Raw genomic sequence first — 22,608 nt, 5'->3', positions numbered from 1 at the left:
TCGGTAATTACAGTGTACCTATAATGTACTTATGTGTAAGTATAGGGGAACAATATGTAAAGTCTTGGGAATAAAGGGGTAACAACCAGGAAAATACTGCGTAATTAAAACTAAATTACAGTGTAACTTTCGGTAATTACAGTGTACCTATAAAGTACGTACGTGTAAGTATATAGGTGAACAATGTAAAGTTTTGGAATAAAGGGGTAACAACCAGGAAAAAAAATGTTTAGGCAAATTATTTATACTGTAAGTATTTTAGAACTACGGGGTACTTATACTATAATACAATCTTACTTTTGGGAGCAATTTAGCGAGTAGGCTACATACACTGCACCTTTTTGTAATAATAGTGTATACAAATACATAAAGGCTTTTTTTTCAAATTACGGGGTAGCCTATATATCAGTGCATTTATAAAGTAGGGTAATTTGTTTTTATTGCAAAGGTGCACTGATTAAGTTGTTTCAAGGCAAGTAAAACTATTGCAACTTTTTTTTTTTTTTTAATGCTGGGGAAATATACTCTTTTCATGTAGTTACAGGGTAAGTATGACATTGCGGGCCGTAAATTAAAGTGGTGCTTCTTACCCTCTTGTTTCTTGTAGTTACAGGGTAAGTATGACATTGCGGGCCGTAAATTAAAGTGGTGCTTCTTACCCTCTTGTTTCATGTAGTTACAGGGTAAGTACAATAAAAACACATGTAAACACACAATCTGATATCACTTGGAAAACTTTATTTGAAAAACAACTTATTTTAAAACGGATTTACAACACTTTGTTTCACTTGCTTGGTTTCCTCCTCCTCTTGTTCCTCTTCTTCTTTTTCTTTCTTTCCACTGATAAATCTTAAGAAGGAATCCGTCTCTTGCTATTCTGTATTATGTGTTAAAAGAAAATACAGTACAGAAATGTCCTCACCATTTACTCATGTTTTACCCTCATGTCATCCGAGATGTATATGAATTTCCTTCTTCAGATTAACACAAATTTTTTTTAGAAAAATATATAATCTCTGTGAATGCATAATGCAAGCCCATGTGTTCCTAAAAGTTGACATCAAACAGCACATACAGCAATAACTAAAGTAATCCATACGACCCCAATGGATGAATCAATGTCTTCTGAAGTGAGACGATAAGTGTTTGTAAGAAAAATACCAAATATTTAAACATTTTAAAGACTATCGCTTCCGTTCCGACCAACTGTCACTTGCGCGTGCATGAGAGGGTTGAGTTCACGCTTGACACGCGTGACGTAAGCGCGCCGAGAAACCGAATGTCGATTTTTTTTAAATTTTTTTATTATTAATGCTCACAACAAAATACAAACAATAACACATAATAATAATGAAAAACAAACAATACAGAAGAACAGAGATGGCAGTTCTCGCGCGAGTTTCACATCTAACTCCCGCGAGAACGTAATGAACGCGTGAAGCTTCACCAAACACGAAGCCAAGCCGACTCTCATGCACTCGCTGGACGCATGGTGACAGTTGGTCGGTAGCGAAAAGATGAGTAAATTACGAGAACATTTCTGGGTGTACTGTATTTTCTTTTTTAATACATAATACAGAATAGCAAAAGACTCCTTCTTAAGATTAGGCTAATCAATGGAATGATAGAAAAAGAAGAAGAGGAACAAGAGGAGGAGGAGGAAGTAGGAAGCCATGCAAAAACGTATACTTTGTCAAGACTTTAGTATTTGAAATGAAAAGTTGATTTTAAAAAAGGAATAAAGAATAATAAGTGTAATATGTTGTAAATCTTTTTTGAAATAAGTTGTTTTCAAATAAAGTTTTCCAAGTGATATCAGATTGTGTGTTTACATGTTTTTATTGTACTTACCCTGTAACTACATGAAACAAGAGGGTAAGAAGCACCACTTTAATTTACGGCCCGCAATGTCATACTTACCCTGTAACTACAAGAAACAAGAGTATATTTCCTCAGCATTTAAAAAGAAAAAAAAGTTGCAATAGTTTTACTTGCCTTGAAACAACTTAATCAGTGCACCTTTGCAATAAAAACAAATTAGCCTACTTTATAAATGCACTGATATATAGGCTACCCCGTAATTTTAAAAAAGCCTTTATGTATTTGTATACACTATTATTACAAAAAGGTGCAGTGTATGTAGCCTACTCGCTAAATTGCTCCCAAAAGTAAGATTGTATTATAGTATAAGTACCCCGTAGTTCTAAAATGCTTACAGTATAAATAATTTGCCTAAATAATTTATTTTTTTCCTGGTTGTTACCCCTTTATTGCAAAACTTTACATTGTTCACCTATATACTTACACGTACATACTTTATAGGTACACTGTAATTACCGAAAGTTACACTGTAATTTAGTTTTAATTACGCAGTATTTTCCTGGTTGTTACCCCTTTATTCCCAAGACTTTACATATTGTTCCCCTATACTTACACATAAGTACTTTATAGGTACACTGTAATTACCGAAAGTTACACTGTAATTTCATTGTAATTACGCAGTACTTTCCGGGCTGTAATCTAAAGCGTTACCGAATAATCCCGCAGCCAGAATAAGAATAGCATTTCATCTAGTATTGCTTTGTATTTATTTGTATAGTGGACTTAATCTGAGTTTATTATGTTCAATTTAACATCCAACCACTGTCTTTTGTGTGTAGGCTCTTGAGGACACAGTCTCTGGAATGGTACTACAATAATGTGAAGAGTCGGTTTAAGAGATTTGGCAGTGCCAAAGTGCTGAAGACCCTCTACAGGAAACACATCATCGAAAGAGGAGCATTATCTGAGTTACCAGGTACCAAATACACACATACACCCAGAATTCAGTGTGTGTATAATTGTAATACTTTGTCACATTTATGGGATTCGCACCCAAGTGCAATGTTGTAACGTGAGCTACAGAGCAAGTTTACTCTGTCAGAAAGAAGTACAGAAGTACATATGCAGTTGATAATGTGATGCAAACGTCAAAATATATTATTTACAAATCATGCACTATGGTAAAAGTGTTTTGAGGTCAGAACATAGTATTGTACAAGGAGTCGCTCACGGAAAAGTCTTTATTAATTGATAACCTGCCCTTGTGATCATTATTTTTGTGAACAAAAACTTGTTGGTGTTTTACTGCATCTAGAGTTCATTTCAGCTGGAAACTGCAGTGAATTGTATGAGTTTTGCAAAAAGGTAGGTAGAGGCATATTTTTTCAACAAGACATTCAGGGTTTAGTTACATCCAAAATTAATGACACCACAGTACGCTACATATTAGCAAGTGATGTATGCTAATACTAATGCATCTCCCAGCATCATGTTAGTATCACTATGCTAGCAGTGTTATACTAGAATAACTGACCTATACTATAATTTTGCTATCAGTCCATGTGATAAAAAGGCATTGGTTATAGTAGCTCAATAGTCACTACTAAAAATATTTTATGTGTAGTAAAGTGTAAAATAAAATAATCCCCTTACCATCAGACTAACACCCACATATACCTTTCATCTCTCTCTATCTCTGGCTATCAGAAGAAATAGGATTACTGCTGCCAGGCTTTCATTTGAAATGAGAAATGCGGATTATCCAACATGAGTCAGTGAGCACATTGAATGTGTGTGTGGACAGTGACGTAATGATTGAGTAACTTCCTCCTCCTCATAAATGATCTGTCACTGTTTTATAGTTTCATTTGCACTCTAGTTCTCGTGTTTGTCTGTGTGTTTGTGTCATGAGGGTTCACGTCCTTGTACAGGTTCATCTGTGCAAGAGAGCGAATATTTATGTGTAGTCGCAGCTTGTGTAGTTCAGCTATAGTTAGCTTGTAAGCGAGTGGACGCATGTTTGTGTGTGTTCAAGCTTGCTTTACTGTTTATCTCTGTCCTTGAAAAACACACAGATCAAATTAAACAGAAACATTGATGTGAAACATTGAAGTGATCTCACAATAGGTCATGGCTGCAGTTGTTAAGTGGTCTGTCTCTATAACACCACACTTTTACTGCACCCAGAGAGAGAGAGAGAGAGAGAGGGGGGGGGGAGGGGGGGAGGGGGGGGCAAAGAGACAAAGAGAAAGAACAGATAGAGAAGCAATATTTATTTCATAGGTTTGATTAAATGATATATCACTCTGACAATTACTTTTTAACACTGCAATCACACTACATTTGTTAGAGCATGCATATGGTGCTTTGTGATGCATTAAACACACATTTTAAAGTGACCTGATTTGTATCCCTGCTTACAGTTTTTTTCAAATTGCTTAGACACTAAGGGCCCTATCTTGCACCCAGCGCAATTGACTTTGTACACCGACGCATGTATCATTCCTATTTTGCACCCGCGCACAGCGGACTTTTCCCTCCACAGACGCACGTCGGTAAATTAGGAAATGAACTTGCGCTCGCGGGGGCGGTTCAGCGCAAAGAGGAGGCGTGTTCCGGCGCAAAACTTCCATGGTGCTATTTTCCAGTTTTAGAAAGCAATTGCGCCATTGACCAGGAAAAAAACAGTCTAAAGACAGTGGCGCGTTGCGCGTTAGTGATGTGGTATTTTAAGGGCGCGTGCTTGGCCATAATGTTAACGCGCATCCACTTTGATTCTCTAATATAAACAGATGCAGCAGTTTTCATTTTTGCAAATCATACATTATTACAAGGAAAAATATTAACACACGAGGGAAATCATTGTTGTGTCCGTGAAGATGTGAAAAAGATCTATCTAGATAAAAAAATAATAATAATCTAGATTAGGCTAGCTAAACATTTACTACCCAAATTATACGCCTGTTTAACCGAACCTAATTTGGGTGGGTTTCTCCCATCATCCCCAATGTCACTTCTCTGTGTTTTACGGCCCTGACGAGAACGTCGGTCTCCTCGGATGTGAACTGCTCCTGGCGTGCGCCTGGCAAATCCGCCGTTATAATAGCGATCCGCCATGGAACAAGCGCGCCGGCTCTTAAAGGGAATGTGAGAGGACGCTCTGATTGGTTTATTTCACGTTACGCCCAAACCACACCTATGAATAATGAAGCTACTTCAGACCAACCCCTTTTAGATTTGCGTCGGGCGCAAGAGTCGTTTATCTCGCTGGGAAAATAGCAACAGCGCCGGGATCCGCCCACAAAGTTACTTGCGCTTTGCACTTTGACACTTGCGTTTCAGATCGTTAAAATAGGGCCCTAAAAGTGGAACTTGAGGCCCACTTATCGAAACCATTCACTCATGCACCTAATCTTCAGACCAAGTCTGCAAAACTGCAAGCACATTATACGCTTTACACTCAGTTTGCAATTGAAAAACAAACTTTTTGCAAAACTCTAAACACAGTTTTCTACATTACTTACTCAAAACGAACAGCTCTTTTTTTCATTTGGTAAACACTGCCATCTAAATGACACAATCATTTACTGATGACCAACAACGTGTGAAAATACTTATACATAAGTTGATTGCTTAGTATATGTGCGTGTGTGTGTGTATGTGTGTGTGTGTGTGTGTGTGTGTGTGTGTGTATTTATGTATGTATATATATTTACATATATGTATGTATATATATGTGTGTATATATATATTTTCATAAATGTATGTATGCATATAATATATTTACATACACACAGCTCTTTAGAAATAAAGTTGACTTTCTGACTTGATTTGTATGCATATTCAGTGTGTATACTGTGTGTGTGTGTGTGCGTGCGTGCGTGCGTGCGTGCGTGCGTGCGTGTGTGTGTGTGTGTGTGTGTGTGTGTGTGTGTGTGTGTGTGTGTGTGAGAGAGAACGGGTACTCAGTACTCACGGTTATGGATAGAAATGTAGTGGAGTAAAGAGTACAAAATTTGCCTCTCAAATGTACTTGAGTAAAGTCATGAGTACTCCCCAAAAATGATACTCGAGTAAAGTACAGATCCCTCAAAATTGTACTTAAGTACTGTACTCAAGTAAATGTACACCGTTACTGTCCGGCTCTGGTGTATGCATGTACTGTATGTGTGTCTAAGTTGACCTTGATTTATGTGTCTATGGCCTGTAGGGAATATGACTCATCCATACTCTAAAAATCTGTGTGAGTTCATATAAATAAGAGAGAGTAATACAGACATGTGTTCTGTGTGCTGTATACACTGAAAAATGTCTTGCAAGGTTACCACATGTTTATCTCTATAGTTTATGTTTGAGTGTGACAAATATATATTATACTGTTGTCATAGTGTACAACTCTGCCATTTTCAGTTTGTCAGATGCACACATACTTTTTCTAGATTTTCAGCTTGTTTTCAGCCAAATGAAGGGCTATTCTTAGAATTGATAGTCTGTCAGTGAGTGAGTCTCCTAGTCTATATCATTTTGTGTGTACACACAAATGAACTGACATTTCCTAAATGAACTCATTTGAATTCTCAGTGTTTCTAAATTGAAAGTTATTTCATAGTGTGTGTGGGATCCCTAAGCTATGAGCCAGACTCATTTTAGATGGCTCTGTGAAGGTGAGACTGCGCTGAACTCAAGAGCTGATATGATTTCCTGCAGTGTATGTAGACTCTTCCAGTGTCCAGATCGCATTTCCTGTTTCTGCTTTGCTGTGGATACCAGGACCTTCAGCTCTATGACTCTTTTGTGAGATTGCTCTTGAACCATACAGTATACGATTTTTGATGACCAATGCCAATACGGATTTAATTTTATTTTGCACAATATTTACTCAAAACTTCACAAAATATTCACAAAAAACAGTCATTCTCCTTGTGTTTCCCCTACGTGTATTTATTAAAGATTGTAGATTCTGTATTCTCCTTTGTCGTGAGCTCATTTATAGTGCCACAGTGTGACCGTTTTGTTTTGTTTGTTTATTTGTTGTAGTAGTAAGTATAGTTGTAGTAGTATTTAATTTTACAAAACATCTGTTTCTGGTGTTAATTATTGTAATATTATATTATATTATATTATATTATATTATATTATATTATATTATATTATATTATATTATATTATATTATATTATATTATATTATATTATATCATATTATATTATATTATATTATATTATATTTGTGTTTGTATTTGTTTAAACTCCCCCCAAAAAATTATTATCATTTATATTATGTATTATTTAAATTATTATAAATTATTATAAATTATTTTAACCCTTGTGCATTGTTCAAATTCCCATCCTTTCGTTATGTTCGTGGCTGAAAACAGCCACTACTTTAAACTGCTGTAAAAATTGATCAGATAAATATTTTTTTGCCATTTTTTTTGCATAAATCTATTAATCAACCTCAGTCCTGTTCAAAACTACTAAATGTTTTAAAAAAAAATCAAGATTTTAACTCTTTAATTGCCAAATTCATAAATTATGTCACTGATTTGGGAGGGGAAAAAACACAAAATTACTTATTTTCAATATAAAATGTGATTGTGGACTGGATTTTTTTTTACCTTTTATCACAGTCTTGGACATGTCAAAGATTAGAAACAACATTGGTTTTGGTACATTGATAGTTTTTGTGCAGCATCAGATTTTAACTTTTTCTCCCTCATTTACGGTTCGTGGCTGTTTTTGCCCCATTGACTTCCATTATAACCACATTTTTTGATTGCAAAGCCATGACACCATGAAATCATGCATTTTTGATTGTTGGTGGTTTTCCCTGTTGGGAAGAGGTAAAATTTGTAATTTTTACTGTTGATAATCAGGTGGCACCATTAACCCTTTAGATAGGCCTGTGCAAAAAAAAAGCTTAGTTTCTGGCTTTTACATGGAGTTATATGGAGTATAATAGCATAATAAAGTGTGTGTGTGTGTGTGTGTGTGTGTGTGTGTGTGTGTGTGTGTGTGTGTGTGTGTGTGTGTGTGTGTGTGTGTGTGTGTGTGTGTGTGTGTGTGTGTGTGTGTGTGTGTGTGTGTGTGTGTGTGTGTGTGTGTGTGTGTGTGTGTGTGTGTGTGAGAACTCTCAGAACTACATGGAGTAAACAAAAACAAAGTAAGTGTATTTATGCATCTGCCTTTTGATGGTGAGAAATGCAGACTAAACAAAAACTAAGCAAGTGGATTTGAACACTTGCATGCAAGCCTGCTGGTCATTTGATGGTGAGAAGAGCAGGCAACATGAGAAAGGGCTTGACTGGCAGTGAAGTTCTAGAGATGATCATGCAGCCTGACCCTCCAGCGAGCTGCAGGATGTATTGTCTTCTCCCTCTGACACCACAGACTCAGGAGAGGCAGATCCTGATTTGGATGTGGCACCCTCATCATCCTCTCTAGTTTCCACTGAAGGCGAGGAGGATTCGGAGGATCCTGGGTCTGGGTGGATTGGGAGAAATGGCGAAGTGTGGTTTTCCACCAACGCGGAGACAACTCCCTTTCTTCAGCCTGCCAGAGGCATGACTTCATGGCCGACGCGCTATGCCATCGCAAGGGTCCATAACATCGATTCTGTGTTCAATCTGTTTTTTACGGGCACCGCACAATGAGAAACTGGACCGGGGTGGACTCCACAGATCTCCGTGCCTACATGGGGCTACTGATTTTGGCCGGCGTCTACAGGTCCAGAGGGGAGTCCACACGTTGCCTGTGGGATAATCGCAGTGGTCGTGCGATTTTTAGAGCCACCATGTCCCTCTCAAGATTCAAGAAATCACTTCGCCGTTTCTCCCAATCCACCCAGACCCAGGATCCTCCGAATCCTCCTTGCCTTCAGTGGAAGCTAGAGAGGATGATGAGGGTGCCACATCCAAATCAGGATCTGCCTCTCCTGAGTCTGTGGTGTCAGAGGGAGAAGACAATACATCCTGCAGCTCGCTGGAGGGTCAGGCTGCATGATCATCTCTAGAACTTCACTGCCAGTCAAGCCCTTTCTCATGTTGCCTGCTCTTCTCACCATCAAATGACCAGCAGGCTTGCATGCAAGTGTTCATCCACTTGCTTAGTTTTTGTTTAGTCTGCATTTCTCATTATCAAAAGGCAGATGCATAAATACGCTTACTTTGTTTTTGTTTACTCCATGTAGTTCTGAGAGCTGAGGTGCATATTTTGATTTTCTCAGACGCATCAAGGTGAGTTCTCTCTCTCTCTCACACACACTCACTCACACACACACACACACACACACACACACACACACTTTATTATGCTATTATACTCCATATAACTCCATGTAAAAGCCAGAAACTAAGCTTTTTTTTGCACAGGCCTATCTAAAGAGTTAATGGTGCCACCTGGTTATCAACAGTAAAAATTTAAATTTTTACCTCTTCCCAACAGGGAAAACCACCAACAATCAAAAATGCATGATTATATGGTGTCATGGCTTTGCAATCAAAAAATGTGGTTATAATGGAAGTCAATGGGGCAAAAACAGCCACGAACCGTAAATGAGGGAGAAAAAGTTTAAATCTGATGCTGCACAAAAACTAACAATGCATCAAAACCAATGTTGTTTCTTATCTTTGACATGTCCAAGACTGTGATAAAAGGTAAAAAAAAATCCAGTCCACAATCACATTTTATATTGAAAATAAGTAATTTTGTGTTTTTTCCCCTCCCAAATCAGTGACTTAATTTATGAATTTGGCAATTAAAGAGTTAAAATCTTGATTTTTTAAAAAACATTTAGTAGTTTTGAACAGGACTGAGGTTGATTAATAGATTTATGCAAAAAAAATGGCAAAAAAATATTTATCTGATCAATTTTTACAGCAGTTTAAAGTAGTGGCTGTTTTCAGCCACGAACATAACGAAAGGGTAGTGAATTTGCCCAGAGTGTACTGTTAAGTTTTTGAAAATTTTCAAAGCATTTTCCTAAAATATGTGTAAAAATAAGCTTTGTCACCAAAAATCATTCCATTTGCTGAAACACGGAAAAAGTTATGGCCAAAATAAGACTAAAAAATACCCCATAGTGGCTGAAAACAGCCCCAACAGCACATAAGGGTTAATATAATTTATTATTTGTTTGATTTTTATTTTCATTACTATATGTTTTATTATTAGCTAAATATTATTTGATTGTGATTATTTAATTTTATACAGTATTTACTCAGAACTCAAAAACAGCCATTCCTGATGTTTCTAATGTTAATGGCTCTCCAATCATGCAGTAAACATGACAATCTCTGGCTGGCTGCGTTCTGTCTGTACTGTAGTGATACTGGCTCTGCGTGTTGCGGTTACAGACCAGGCAGGATGTGTGGTGGTCTTTTTCTCTGTGCTGTTGTCATGGTGATATTGAGCTAGCGCTCTCGGGGTCAGCTGAAAAAAGAAAGTGAAAAGGTAACCGTCTGGTCAGGTGGGCGCAATGACGTGTATATCCATTTCACAGTAACGTCTCTCACTTTTTTTTTCTCAAGGTAACCTTTTTAGTTTTGACCTCCAACTAGTCTGTGTAACATTGTGTTTAGTCACACAGACCTGAGAGTTCCTGCACAGCATGGATAGGAAATGTAGATATATTTTCGCATGTACAAACCTGGTATCCGAGTGTTTTCGAATGTGTGGATGTAAATAAGAACAAAATACACACAAATTATGCTGTGACGCCAGTTTGGAAATTTTACTTTGTAACAATATTTTATTTTATTTTATTTTATTTTATTTTATTTTATTTTATTTTATTTTATTTTATTTTTTTGATTTGGTTTTATTTGATTTAATTACACAAACACAAATTTTATTCCTGACATTCCTAGTTTCTCTGTAAATTTCTCATCAGTTGTGTCAACAAATTACAAGCTAGCAGATATAAAACGTCATTACATCCCATAATTATTTTTCTCTAAATCTCAATGACAGCTTTACTGGATAAAATAGAGCATCAAACATTGACTTTTCACAGGCAAAAAGAGGAGTTTATGACATTTAAAGAGGAGGTGGAAGGAGGGCCATTTCAAACCCTGAGGGGTGAATTCGCCAAACAGTGATAGTCCTTTTGCATTTTCTATTTCAACACAGTCTAGTTCAACCAGGTGCTGTCTGCATTTAGTTAATAGTTGCCTATTATTCTTCAAAAACACAAGTAAAGAATGGAACTTTACTGAAAAGAGATTTCTGTGTACTTGTCTGAGTAATGTAATGCTTTGTAATGTTTTGCTTTCCTTTGATTTATGTCTCTCTTTCTCTGTTGTTTTGTTAGAGGTCAGCGCTCACGAAGGCAGTAATGATAATGGCAGTGTTTGTGACGGCAGTGACTCCACGCTCTACAGGCAGAGTGAAGGTAACATGAAAAATCAATATACTTCTGCTCACTGCACATATGTTTTCAAATTTCAGACCCATAAGGATACTGTAAATCTGCCAAGTACCTTTTAATCCTTAATCTCAGTCCTGTAATGTCATTATTACAATTTTTTATTATCTTTTCTCTTTTAATATACAGTCGTGCTCAGAATGAATGGCACCCCTGGTAAAAATGATAAAAACTGGCTGTAAAAAATAAATCTGCATTGTTTATCCTTTTGATCTTTCATTCAAAAAAATTGCCAAAATTCTAACCTTTCATTGAAGTAAAAAAATTTAAAGGGGGGGAAATCACATTATGAAATAAATGTTTTTCTCAAAAACACCTTGGCCACAATTATTGGCACCCTTTTATTAAATACTTTTTAATATAGTCTTCTCCTATAATGCCTGATGAGTTTGGAGAACAGCTGACAAGAGATCAGACCATTCATCCATACAGAATCTCTTCAGATCCTTCCGATTCCCAGATCCATGTTGCTGCTTCTTCTCTTCAGTTCACTCCACTCATCAGGTCAGGGAACCGGGACGGTCATGGCAGAAGCTTCATTTTGTGCACATTTTTTTCGTAACATTTTTTTTTTTGTGTTGATTTTGATGTTTGTTTTGGACCGTTGTCCTGATGGAAGATCAAACCACGGCCCATTATAAGATTTCTAGCAGAAGCCGTCAGGTTTGGATTTTTTATCTGTTGATATTTGATAGACTCCACGATGCCATGTATCTGAACAAGAAGTCCAGGACCTCCAGCATAAAAATATGCCCACAATATTAAAGATCCAACAGTATATTAAATTGTACACATGGGGTACTTTTTATCCTTGTGTGCACCAAACCCATCTAGCGTGTTTGCTGCGAAAAAAGCTCTTTTTTTAGTTTCATCTGACCACAGAACCCTGTGCCGTGTGAAGATCCAGTCGTGTCTGACAACTGAATTTGCTGGAGTTTGTTTTTGGATGAGCGAGGAGGATTTTTCTTGAAACCCTCCCAAACAACATGTGTTGATGTAGGGGTTGTTTGATTTTTTTTTTTAAATAGGCTTTCTGACCCCAAGACTCAACTAATCTCTGCAATTCTCCATCTGTGATCCTTGAAGACTCTTTGGCCACTCAAAATTTCATCCTCACAGTTTATTAAGGCAATATAGACACACTTCTTCTTCCTTCTTAATTATTGCCCTGATGGTCAAAATGGGTATTTTCAATTCTTTAGCTATTTTCTTACGGCCACTTTCTATTTTGTGATGCTCAACAATCTTTTGCTGCACATCAGCACTATATTCTTTGGTTTTACTCATTGTGATAGATGATTAAGGGAATTTGGCCTTTGTGATTCCTCATATTTAAACTCCTGTGAAACAAGAAGTCATGGCTGGATAATTTCATGTTCCTAGTCACCCTGGTGTGCTAAAAAAGGTAAATATTAATGGGAATATACTTCAGAGATATTTTACTCGTAAAAAAATTCTAGGGGTACCATTAATTGTGGCCAATGTGTTTTGGAGAAAAACATTTATTTCATAATGTGATTTCCCCCCACTTTTAATTATTTTACTTCAATGAAAGGCACTTTTTAAATGAAAGATCAAAAGGATAATCGATGCAGATTTATTTTTTACAGCCAATTTTGATCATATTTACCAGTGGTGCCATTAATTCTGACCAAAACTGTATTCTATTTTAATATATATTTATTCCTGTGATGGCAAAGCTGGATTTTCAACAGCCCAGTCTTAATTTAGTTCTTTTCTTATCAATGTTGCAAACATTTGTGTGGAAATCGTGATACAATTTTTCAGGGTTCTTTGATGAATAGAAAGTCTAAAAGATCAGCATTTATTTGAAATAGCAATCCTTTGTAATATTACAATTTACGGTCCCACTTTATATTAAGTGGCTTTAAATACTATGTACTTACATTGAAATTAATAATTTGATACAATGGACTTATTGTGTACATACATGTTTTTACATTGTACTTATATTTTTTTAAATACACGCATGTAATTACAGCTGTAATTAATGTATGTAATTATATTTGTAATTACACAGTTGACCCTTCCCTTATACCTTAACCCACCCTTAAACTTAACCATACCACCACACCTGTCCCTAACCATACCCGTATCACACCGCAATAGCAGCAAAAGTGTTTTACAATAAAACATGAACACAATAAGTACATTGTACTTATTTTTCGATGTAAGTACATAGTACTTAAAGCCACTTAATATAAAGTGGGACCCTATTTACAAATGTCTTTGTCACTTTTGATCAATTTAATGCATCCCTGCCAAATCAAAGTATTAATTTATTTGTAATTAATCTATTGTATATGGAACCCATTGCCTAATCTGTAACTACACACAAGTGTGTGTGTGTGTGTGTGTGTGTGTGTGTGTGTGTGTTTGTGTGTGTGTGTGTGTGTGTGTGTGTGTGTGTGTGTGTGTGTGTGTGTGTGTGTGTGTGTGTGTGTGTGTGTGTGTGTGTGTGTTTGTGTGTGTGTGTGTGTGTGTGTGTGTGTGTGTGTGTGTGTTTGTGTGTGTGTGTGTGTGTGTGTGTGTGTGTGTGTGTGTGTGTGTTTGTGTTTGTGTTTGTGTTTGTGTGTGTGTGTGTGTGTGTGTGTGTGTGTGTGTGTGTGTGTGTGTGTGTGTGTGTGTGTGTGTGTGTGTCTGAATTAAAGTATTCATTTTCACTAATCATTCTCCTTATGTGTGTGCACTAACTTGGATGGGTTAAATGCAGAGGTTAAATAATTCCGAGCATGGGTTACCATGGCCTTCCTTCACATGTCACTTACTTACATACTGGTTTCCATGTTTTTTGGGGACTTCCAATAGATGTAATGATTTTTATATTGTAAAAACTGTATATTCTATCCCCTACCCCTGTACCTATCCATCACAGAAAACCCTGCAATTTTTGATTTTCAAAAACAATTAATTTAGTATGATTTACAAGCTGTTTTCCTCATGGGGACCAAAAAAATTACATTTGGTCCTCACAATATAGGGTTTACCAGGTACACACACACACACACAGAAATTTGGAAATAAATCCTGTGGTATATTGTGTTACCCATTGGCATGAGGAACAAGGGCTCTTGACTATGAGTGCTGGTCAATTGCTGTAATCATTGCGGCACTCGAATGGTCTATGAATTTCTATGAAGATTAACACTTGACATACACAAACACACAAGTACACAGAGAAAACAATCTGCTTTCATTGTGCATCTAGTTTTATAGACATTAAACAGATAATAAGATTTGTGTATGTGTGGATACAGGTCACAGCATGGCAGACACGCTTACTGTCGCACTACGTGTGGCAGAGGAGGCGATAGAAGAAGCCATCGCTAAAGCAGAGAGCTACAAAGACAGCCTGGTTAGAAACTCCTGTTTATATCTAACCACCAAATCATCCTTCATTCAGACATCCAAATATTCACTCATCAATCAGACATTTATGCGTACATCCATCTGTTCTACTGCACACCCATATAAGAATCCTGTATACAAATGTATATTGTTCGGATGTTGTTGACTTATCCATCACTCCGCTTTGACTATTTCCTGTTTCCTGAATATTTAACTGGAGTTAGAAAAATACTGCACTTTTCTCTCTTATTGCTGCCTCTCTTTCTCTCTTATGACAGGAGAAACAGAATGAGGCTCGCTATTTGCGTGACCACAAGGAAGAGCTCATAGAGGAACTTGCAACGACAATTGTTCAAAAAGTAAGAGCTGTTCTATGATTGAGAGAATACACTGTAGTTTATATTAGTTTAATTAACTGTAACTGTATACCAAATCACATAATTCTATTAAAATTACATAACATGTGCAGGTCAAAATTTGCCTAAAATCATAATAATAGAGGAACATGAAACTTATGCTTAAAAGTTTTGGATCAGTGCTATTTTTTCTTTCATTCGTTTTTTTAAAAGAATGTAATACTTTTAGAACAGAAACATAGAACACATTTGTTTTAAGTTTATTATAATAATTCACAATAGAACTGTCAAATAAAAAGACTCTTTCAAAACATTATTAAAATCTTACCAACCCCAAACTTTTGAATGATGTAAACATGATTTATTAAGAATTATTTCGAAATATGAAGTTAAGAAAAAAATTTAATCACTTTGATTTGTAAAAAGTGAATGTACTACAATTACTTCTTTTCATATTTAGGCAGTACAACACCATGAATTACAGTTTAAATAATATGTCATTCATTTATATCATAAGAATGAGATTTGTCACTATAGTAAATGGGGGAAATGTTCTCAATTGTCATGAAAATAATGTTAAATTGTAAAACTAGATGTAATTTCCTGTTAGTAAAATATAAAAAAGTAGTTACTGATTAGCTAATAGTGAATAGTAATAGTACCACATTCAACTGCGTGCTATTACTTACTAATTTGTTAATCAGAGTTTCTTGTTAGTTAATAGTAGTTACTAGAATGTTAGTGCATTACTCATTTGTTCCTGTGTAGTTATTCATTAATGACGAAACAGTATTCTAAAGATTTACCATAACTTCTTATTTTTTTCTTTTAATTTTGTGATGAAAAATGCTCTTGACGGGATGTAGTGAGACAATATTTGGCCACATCAGAAATGCTTGATTCCATGCTTGAGACCAGAGCTTAGTATCTAACTAAACTTAGTATCTAAATTAGTAAAAAAAAAAAAACTACATTTATTGCGTATAATTCATAATTTCATTCACATTTGAGTTCATAAAGCAGTTTTGACCTCTTATTCTTTGACATGTCAACTTTGTCCCATCATAAGGGATTAAAATCCAAATTAGCTCAATAACTTTGAAAATCCATCCATAGACCTGCTTTTCCCCTTTATCCATCTCTCTCTCTCTTTCTCTCTCTCTCTCTCTCTCTCTCTCTCTGTAGATCATTCAGAGGGGGAAACGGTCTGAGATTCAGGCTGAGTATGAGTTTGTTTGGCCTCAGAATCAGAGTAGTGAGCTACCGTCCCCTACCTCAACACAACACACACACGCTGCACAGCATTCACACACCACCTGTCATCACGGCGCAGTAGCCCAGGCCGACATCCCCAGCTCCTATCCGCTGATGGTAAGAGCGTGTTAAAGTTACCTTTACAAGCTCCTATCATACAGTGTGTTTTACTGTGCTTATTAAATATTCCTGACCTCATCTGTAACACATACACATAATCTCTTCTGCTGCAGCTTGCAAAAACTAGACGGTGTAAAAATAATGATGGAATGTTGAAATGTAGGAAAAGCAATGCAAATAAAGATGAAAAATCCCTTTAAAAAAATGCTTATTTATCAGTAATAACACAGTGTTTTATTTTTATTCAGTATTGCTGTAGTACAGACATTTCTAATGGGCAATAACAGCAAGTCAATAAGCTATAATACAAGTCTCTAGCGCCCCCAGCTGGTTAAGCCCATACACTTTTCCAAACCAAATACATATAACCAAATGCAAATTGTGTGTAAATGCAAAACAGTTTCACTTTGTGCAGAAAACTGTCAGACATTTGTACATTATAACATAAAAATTATTACTATTCTTATAAAAGTTATTACTATTTTTGTGTAACTCAGTATGTATAGCACAGTAAACTAAACTGCTTATAGATATTTGACTGAATGGTTTCTAATTGCAAGATGAAAGGAACAATTTAATTGGCAGACGTATATCATATATTTAAACAAAAATTATATCTTGCAAAAAATATAGATATATAGAAATATTTTGTAACATTCTAAATGTCTTTATATATTGTTATTTTTTTTTATCTATTTAATGCATCCTATTCTAATGCAGCATTCTATTTTAATGCTGAATAAATGGATTTCTTCACAAAAAAAAAAAAAGCATGATGTATAATGCTATATTTGTTCACACTTGCATTTTCCATCATTTCAAATGTCAATTGTTGTGCATGTGGGTTGATGGGTGTGTTTAGAAGTCAAGATCAGCGTTCTCTTTGACAAGTGACGATTCTCCAGAGAAGGACCCTGTGGTGGGAATGGCCCCAGGGGTCCCGAAGAATGCAGAGGTAGAGACAGACATCCGGAACTACTCTTCACTTAGGAGGGAGTCCAGAGCATCATCACTTCCTGGTTGGAAGAGTGTTGACCGCTTGGACAATACTAGTAAGAATATATACAAAACACACGCTGTTCATCATTGGTCTAGTGCACCAGAACACAACTTCAGACATCTACACAATTGAATGTTGATTAATTGCAAGATTTAAAGGTACACTACAAAAGTACAAAAGCTGTCACTGGGGCAGTACCATTTCAAAAGGTACATATTTGTTCCTAAAGAGTGCATATTAGTACCTAAAATGTACATATTGGTACCAAAAGTGCAGATATTAGTACATTTTGAAAGGTTACCGTCCCAGTGACAGCTTTTGTAGCTTTTTTTATGAGAGTGTATAGTTCATACAAAAAAGAAAATTCTGTCAACATAACTCATGCTGTTCCAAATCTGGCTTTCTTTATTCTTTGGAACACAAATGTTTTTGTCCATACAATGAAAGTCATTGGGGTCCCAAAACACCAATATTGGACCCCAATGACTTTCATTGTATGGACAAAAATTATTTTCTTTGCAAAATGTTTTTTGTATCCCACAGAAGAAAGAAAGTCATTCAGAATTTGAGGTTGAGTAAAGTAGATCATTTTTATTTTGGGGTGAACTATCCTTTTAAGGCTCTTTAAAAGTTTGATGCATTTTACTGGGTGCAAAATAGGCATACAAATGCAAAGTGTTTAATTTTGTATCGAGTGTCAAACATAATTGCAAATAATAATTTCACATCTGGTTGGTATTGAAAGAAATGACACAAGAAAATTACCACATTTTTATTATTTTGACGTTTTCTCATTTTCTGTTTGTGTATGTGGTGCACACACACACAAACGCACACACATACACACACACAAACACACACACACACACACACACACACGCACACATATCTATATTTGTCTGTCCAGGTGTTTGTGTCTCTCTCCACAGGTGCATCTTCAGTCCTGCAGTCCCCTGATGGTAACTGGATCGCCCTGCAGAGCTTCCAGCATTCCCGGCCCAGTCTGCTGACCAAGCGCAAGAGCCTTGTTTTCAGTGTGCTGGAGAAAGAATCAGGCGTTGTGTCCGCGTATGACGGAATGGGCTCTGATTCAGACCCCGAGGACCAGGGAGGCTGGGGGGCTGCCCTGTTACAGTTTCGCAGACGTCTCTCTGACGAAACCTATTACACTGACTCTCAACATGACCCGGAATGGACGTACACCCAACACCCACCCATCACCTCACCCTCCTCGGGTCAGTACACCAACACTGAGACCCTAAACTCAGACTCGGAGACGTCTCCCGCCCCGTCCACTCGAGCGAGCAGAGCAGCCCACAGTACGTCCCAGAGGAAAAAAGGGCCGCCCGAAGCACACCCGTATCCTCCCTACAGACATCCCACGAGCAGTGTAGCTTCACCTCTGCTGAGGCCAGAAGTTCTTGATGTGAACTTTAACCCCCGTGTGGGAGGGGACAGTAGTGATGGGGAGGAGCGGAGCGAGCAGATCAAAAGGTCAAGGAGGCGCAGAAAGAGCAAACGCGAGACATCAGAGCACAGCCGAGCACATGATGAACTGTACAGCTCTGCCACAGTGGTAAGAGAAAGAGCAGCCTTCTGGTTTATTATTAGATTGATAAAAATCATAATGAGACTATTTTGCCACATATAGTGGTGTGTTTTCAACTGTGGTATGATAAAGATTTTAACGTCTTGCTGCTGTTTAGATATCAAGCCTGAAAGCACAAATTAGCATAAAAATACACAGATTTTTTTCAGCTAGGTGTGCAGAAACTAACTAGTAATTGATACCTCAATTTAATCAACTTTTCACCAAAAAGTGAATCGAGTGACACCCTAGTTATGAAAGTGGACTCGTATCTTACAGACACCGTATCTCTTTTTTTAACCGCACTCAATTGACTAGGATATATAGCCTTGATTCTTATCAACTTATAATTATAATTATATTAATAATGTACAATAACATGTTATCATATTAATATAATATCACCTCAAATATTAGAATATGGTGGTAATATATTTCAGTTGTAATTTATTCAGCTTTGTTTGTTTTTTCAGAGCATTACTGTTAAATTCTTGGTAGTGAAAACCTTTTAATACTCATCTCTATATCTTCTGGAGAATCTCCACCTCTGTTCATAAAAATGTAATAAAATAATTGAAGTGAAGCATTTTACTTTTACAATGCATTTGCATTAGGCCTACATTTACGCCATTACATATTTCCTACTGAGGAAGTTTGGAGCATTCACATATAATTATTTTATTTTATTTTTTTGTTGGAAAGGCTGTATTACAATTTTTATCTGATTAATTGATTACTTTTTTCTCTCTCTTTTTCAGAGAAAATATGTAATCGTTACTAAAACAAGACAGTTATAAGTATATATTTGCATACATTAAAAATCCAGTTATTCTCTGAAAACAATGTAGTAAAAAATTGTAGTATATGACTGAAAGGTGAAGGTATGTTACTTATTATTTGTCATATTTTAGATACTAATAAGAGTGACAATTTTAGCAAGACTTGGAGAAACAGAGACAGAAAGTATAAAATTATTTAAAGCAAAAATGAAGAAAACTAGCCATCTTTTTTTGGAAATGTTGTGAACTTGACTGTGGTTTGATTTGACTCCAGTGGGTGGCACTGCAGGGCAAGGGTTGTTCTTTTATTGGGATAAATGGTGTGACCATCCTTTAACTAATTTATCTCAGTATTTTATATTCTTATTTTTTCTCTCTCTGCTCCTCAACTCTCCTTCTATTTAAAACATCTCAGGAGAACAGTGCCGTTCTCCTCAACGCCATGATGATACGCCGCCAACAGAGCCAGGAGAACCCAGTTCCTCTGAATTACCAGACTCTGGACACTGTGACCCTTCCTGACCTTTTGACCTCTGACGCCATGACCCCTGAACCTGACTATCAGAACACTGTGGCTCACAACTCCAGTGCCGCCAGCCCGCTGACGTGGAGCCAATCAGGGGCCAGCAAACCAGGGTTCAACCTTCAGGGCCCTTTGCTCAGGGGCTCCTCTGTCAATGAAACCCTGGAACAGGAACTGAGATCCAAGCTCGGTGAGCTGGTTGGCCAAGTCAGCGAGAGGGATGTAATTTCGTCTAATTTTGAGCCAATCAGAGAAGTGGGCGACAAGCAAAAAGACAGGTTATGGGAGAGCGAAAGTGAGAAACTGAGGCCGAAGGAGAGGCGCGAGAGCAAACGAGACAAGAAGGAAGGGAAACCGAGGGAAACAGAGAAGCCGAATGAAAGACAAACAGTTAGAGAGATGGACACAAGTGATGCAGTGAGACAGATACATATAGAGAGAGAGTTGAAAAGAGAAAGGGAGCGACAGGAAGAAATCGAAAGACAAGTAGAAAGAGAGCGAGAAAGACAAAGAGAGCTGGAGAAACAAATCGAGAGGGACAGAGAAAGACAACGAGAGATCGAGGTGCAGGTTGTGAGGAAGCAGGAAAGACAGAGGGAAATGGAGAAACAACTGAAACAAGGGCAAGAGAGGCAATCAGAGGTTGAGCGAGAGATAAAAAGGAAGAGAAAAAGCATACGCATGGAAAAAGAGAAATTAGAGCCTAAAATGAGTGTGAAATCCACAGAAGAAAATAAACAGGAAGGGCCCTGTGAAACTGAGGGAGCATCAGCTAGAGTAATAAAGCAAAATAACAGTTTAGAGGAGGACAACAACGAAACGGAGAAGGAAAAAGTGAAGAGAATGTCACCACAGAGAAGCAAATCAGAAACATGGTCAGAAACACAAGAACAACTTGAGACAAAGTCTACCAGGTCTTCAACTACATCTCCAGACAGCGTTCCCTGTGGTCTGGAGGAGCCACTGCCTCCATCAGAGGTAAGCACTGGTTCCAGCATGTTCCACTAACAGTTCCTCTCCTACATACTTCACCCAGGCTTTGTTCCAAATTGTAGTGAGCTGCCTAACTGGACTGCAAAATCTCACGCACAGTTATTGAGGTACACTTATTGACAGTTTTACCAACTTTAACTATCTTGATCAGCATGATTCTCTTCAGACTGTTGCTCCAACAGGACAGTAGATGACCTAAAAGAGAAAATCGACTGTAGAAAAAAAGTAATAGCTAATGCTCACTATAGTGTCTCTTGCAGCACTAGTGAGAATGTAATGCAACACATTTTGCAACAACACATAATGTATTATGTTTCAGGCCTAAATAAAGCTTAAAGTTTTATCCAGTTGAGGAAAATATCCATAGACATATACCGTAAATACTTAGATGCTTTATTGGCCACTTTGGCCTATTGCTGCGATATTTTAACAAACCCACCATATTGGACTGGCCAAGACTACCCTAAACGATACATAAATGGAAGAACTGTGTTTTTTCTGGATAAAAAGCACAATACATTTACATTTCTCAAACAATTTCAGTAGTTTATGATTTAGGTACCAAAAAGTTTCTCTCCAATAACTTAGAATCTTGATAGTTAGACTTTCACTCAAAACTCAATTGGCTTATTTTTCTTAGTCCATTAATTGTGGAGATGTTGTTAATGTGTACATGAAATGAGCATAAATATTTTTCATTGTGGAAATAGTTTGTTCTGTCTTCAACCCCATAATTTTAGCTTTTATTTAGCATATTCACTTTCAATCACTGTAAAAGTATATATGCATATTTAAGTACTAATAATCATTGATGGTCCATTAAAATTCAAATAATGTTACGAGATAGACAATTACAAAGACAATTGTAAGATATGCCATGGCTCGTGAAATTGAAATGTTAAAGCAGTAAAAGAAAAGTAGTAAAACAGGATAAAGAGTATGGATTGTGCTATAAAAAGTGAGATGTAGTTGTAGTACAATGTTCAGTTAAGTACAGTTGTATAGCATATTACTATTAATAGCCTATACAGAAGGTGTACAGTAGTATGAGTATATTTTATTATTGTAGAAATATAACAATATTAAATAATAATAGCAAACAGTGTAGACGCACACACCACAAAATACCACTTACACTGTTTGGTATTATTATTTAATATTAGTATTACTATTAAGATTTAGTAAGATTTAGTTTGTATCACTTTTTATCCAAGTGATAAAATGCTGTTGTAAAAATTAGTACAACCTCATGAAAGTTAAAAAATAAAAAACAAATACAATATTTCTGGTGCAAGTTAAAGGAAATTGCTGATCAACAGTTGACCCAAAACATTTAAATAATTTCTTGACAATTAAGTGTTATATAGCCCACTGAATCATTCT

General features: G+C 36.7%; 2 protein-coding genes across 4 annotated transcripts in view; both read left to right on the top strand.

Moving 5' to 3' along the window:
- The window catches only part of LOC306992256 (uncharacterized protein), a 239,093-nt gene that overhangs the window by 148,789 nt on the left and 67,696 nt on the right, over positions 1-22,608 (top strand). The window lies entirely within an intron of this gene.
- myripb (myosin VIIA and Rab interacting protein b) overlaps positions 1-22,608 on the top strand; it is a 220,380-nt gene that overhangs the window by 162,806 nt on the left and 34,966 nt on the right. For all 3 annotated transcript variants that reach the window (XM_079600926.1, XM_079600925.1, XM_079600927.1), the window contains 8 exons: positions 2,661-2,797; positions 11,130-11,210; positions 14,522-14,619; positions 14,891-14,971; positions 16,154-16,339; positions 17,205-17,394; positions 18,272-18,918; positions 20,125-21,210. In XM_079600926.1, coding sequence (XP_079457052.1) covers positions 2,661-2,797; positions 11,130-11,210; positions 14,522-14,619; positions 14,891-14,971; positions 16,154-16,339; positions 17,205-17,394; positions 18,272-18,918; positions 20,125-21,210 — 2,506 coding nt within the window. The remainder of the gene's footprint in view (positions 1-2,660; positions 2,798-11,129; positions 11,211-14,521; positions 14,620-14,890; positions 14,972-16,153; positions 16,340-17,204; positions 17,395-18,271; positions 18,919-20,124; positions 21,211-22,608) is intronic.

The sequence above is a fragment of the Phoxinus phoxinus genome, assembly GCF_949152265.1.
Source record: "Phoxinus phoxinus genome assembly, chromosome: 24".
Lineage (NCBI taxonomy): Eukaryota > Metazoa > Chordata > Actinopteri > Cypriniformes > Leuciscidae > Phoxinus > Phoxinus phoxinus.
This window is presented reverse-complemented; position numbering and strand designations above follow the sequence as displayed.